The following is a 2,737-nucleotide window of genomic DNA, read 5'->3' as shown; positions in this document are numbered from 1 at the left end:
GAGTGCAGCTTGGGCGAGGAGGCGCTGGCGCTTGGCTTGACGGAGAAGTGCACATCACTGATGCGGAGGGCCTCGGCCTGGGCCCGCGCCTGTGGGGTACAGGGAGGGGTTGGTGCGGGCCCAGCCTCCTGCCGCCCTCCTCTGGACACCCCTGCACCAGCCACTCACACCAATGGGCTCACTAAACCACCCTGAGACATCAGGAGAATCAGTCTGCTCCTGACCCATCTTAGAGACAAAGGAGAGAGGCACACAGGCGAGGCACGTGCCCGAGATTCCGGAGGCAGATCGGACCTAGTCCAGCCCCAGCTGCGAGCCCCACACCATCTATGCGAGCTCGGCTATGGGCCCGGCCATGGCCCGGAGGCAGACGGGTGGGGGCTGCCCTTGCTGACACAGGGGTGTCAACGCTTGGGACGCTGCACAGAGAACAGCCTTTTGCTCGGAAGCCCTGGACCAACCCTGCTCTGAAGGAGCCCGGCCCGGCCCTTCTCCGCGCACCAATTCTTGGGGACGAAAGGAGGGAGGCCCTTCCCTCCCTGCTTCGCTCTGCACCCCAGCCCTGGTGACGTACTTGCAGGGTCCCTAATTCCCCATGGCCCCTCTCTGCCTTTGAACAGGCTGCACTCCAGCTGACCACTGCATGGGACACGCCACTTCCTAGTCTGCACTAAAGCGGTGGGCGCAGGGCAGCGGAGCAGAGTTCTGTGGGCAGCGGCCACTGCACCCCCAGGCGTGGAACCTGTTACTCTCCAGGGCTCTGCAGCAGCTCACCTGCTACATCGTGGGACACTTGGCATGGCAGGGCCTCGAGACCCCAGGTTCAGAGCCAGGGACTCACAAGGCCCCTCAGCTGACCTCCGTGGCCCATCTGTCCTTCCTACACTGTGAAGTGCTGACGGGGACGTGCCAACTGCTGGGGCTACAACTAGGAGGGCACAGCCTCCACCCAGGGGGTTGGCTCCTCGGGGAAGACAAGGTACAGGCAGTTAGGCTGCAGGTGACCAGACAAGCAGATAGGGGCCCAGGTCCTGGAGGACGAAGCTGAGTAGGAGAGTCCTGGTCCTTCCTGAGTGACTGGGCCCCAGGTGGCTGCAGAGGCCCCTGGCCTGCCGACGGGGCGCTGCTGTAAGACAAACGGTGGAGGCAGAGTCGGCGGTGAGAGGGTGCGGAGTGGCCGAGGGACTGAGAGCAATGGCTGAAGAGAGGGTGGAGGTGGCTAACTGGTCTGTAGTTCCTGGTGGGGCAGGGGCTCTTCAGGGGTACACCCAGCTCCTAGCAGGGCAGGGGACTCTAGGGAGCAACTGCACTCATCCAGGTGAGAGATGGTGTGGCCACGAAAAGGCCACATTCCCATGGTCTGTGAGCTCCCTGGGAGCGGGATCTGTGGTTTGGGGTCCCTTCACCTCACCCCATACCACCACTGGATGCTTAACCAGCACCTGGGAGGTAGGCTGCACCACCCTACACAAGACTAGGTTGTATTTGTCCACAACCCCCAGAAGAGGTGTTTTCTGACTTATCTGCTGAGTAAGTAAGGATGTATTTTTCATTAAAACGTCGGAGTACACTTTAATGCCAGGCCCTCCCAGACATTTAAGGCCTCCAGGATTGCTTGGTCAACAACCCTTTCAGCCACTAGGTGGCAGCACACGGAGCCGGCCTGCCCCTGCCAGGGCGACCAGCAACCCCTGCTCCCAGCCAGTACCTGGTTCCCACATAGCGTTTCCCAAAGGCAGGGAAAGCAAGTAGGGCCTTTTGCAGGGTCAGCCCCGCTGGAGCTTAGGGATTGTGGTTCTGCCTGATCCCCCCAGGGGGTGAGTGGTTTCCCTCTGCACGTCGCCTGAGCCCTTGGACCTCTGTAATAATGGTTCTGACAGAGGCCGGCTATGATGGACAGTCCCTGGGGAGTGGCTAAGAGTGTGGGCAACATCATTCCAGGATGAACTCCCAGCTCAGCGGGCCTCCCGGCCTCTTTGCCTATCTGTGCAGTCACAGCAGCTCCTGTGGCCACCACGAATGTCACCTGCTGAGCACAGTGCCTGGCCTATCACTGACCTCGTGCCGCAGGTACTCAATACTAATGTGTCCACGCTTCTCTATGAGCAGTAAGGTTTTCTAAGGCATGGTGCCCAAACTTCCTGCGAGAAACATTTCTTAGTTTATAATTCCTAAATACCGGATGGGGCTCAGAGTTGTGATTATATGAGTTTATTTTTCAATTATTTTCCATTTGAACAACTGTAAATCTGCTTTTGCCCCACTATGTACCATTTTCTTTTGAAAAGGGGATTGGTTTAACCTTTCTCCTATTATCTGCCCAGAGTGAAAATTTGTTGTAGGCAGGAACTGGTTGAGCCTTTGATTTAAAAATGGCAACCACAGCCAAGTGTTTATAGCATTCTGACCGGGGGACAGGCCTGGCTCGGAGGAACCCCTCTGGCCTGTTTTCTATGTGTAAATGGGGATAATGCCATCTACTTCCTGGGCTCCTGTTCCCTTCAAAATAGTCCCCAGCAGAAAGTGCTGGCTTACTACACACACTGCCTCTCAGTGACTCACAGGGCACGGGTTCCATCAAGCTGACCTCCGTCACCCAATCTAGGCCTCTCATCTGCCTCTCCACCCCCCGTCCCTTCATGGGTTCCTGTGAGTGCTTCTCCACCTTGGCCCTTACTCTGATGTGTACTCTCTGAGGGGCAGGGTGAGGAACAGGACAGGATGAAGTCATGAGGCT

General features: G+C 57.8%; 1 protein-coding gene across 1 annotated transcript in view; it reads right to left on the bottom strand.

Moving 5' to 3' along the window:
- Positions 1-1,721, bottom strand: part of CBX6 (chromobox 6) — a 7,158-nt gene extending 5,437 nt beyond the window's left edge. Inside the window, exons 1-2 of the mRNA XM_015568662.1 lie at positions 1,709-1,721; positions 1-151 (exon numbers count right to left, since the gene is read on the bottom strand). The exon at positions 1-151 is cut by the window's left edge and continues 356 nt beyond it. Coding sequence (XP_015424148.1) covers positions 1-151; positions 1,709-1,721 — 164 coding nt within the window. The remainder of the gene's footprint in view (positions 152-1,708) is intronic.
- Positions 1,722-2,737: the final 1,016 nt, after the last annotated feature.

Source organism: Myotis davidii, unplaced genomic scaffold (assembly GCF_000327345.1).
Source record: "Myotis davidii unplaced genomic scaffold, ASM32734v1 scaffold2370, whole genome shotgun sequence".
Classification (NCBI taxonomy): domain Eukaryota; kingdom Metazoa; phylum Chordata; class Mammalia; order Chiroptera; family Vespertilionidae; genus Myotis; species Myotis davidii.
Note: the sequence above shows the minus strand (reverse complement) of the source record. Positions and strands in the feature narration are given on the sequence as shown.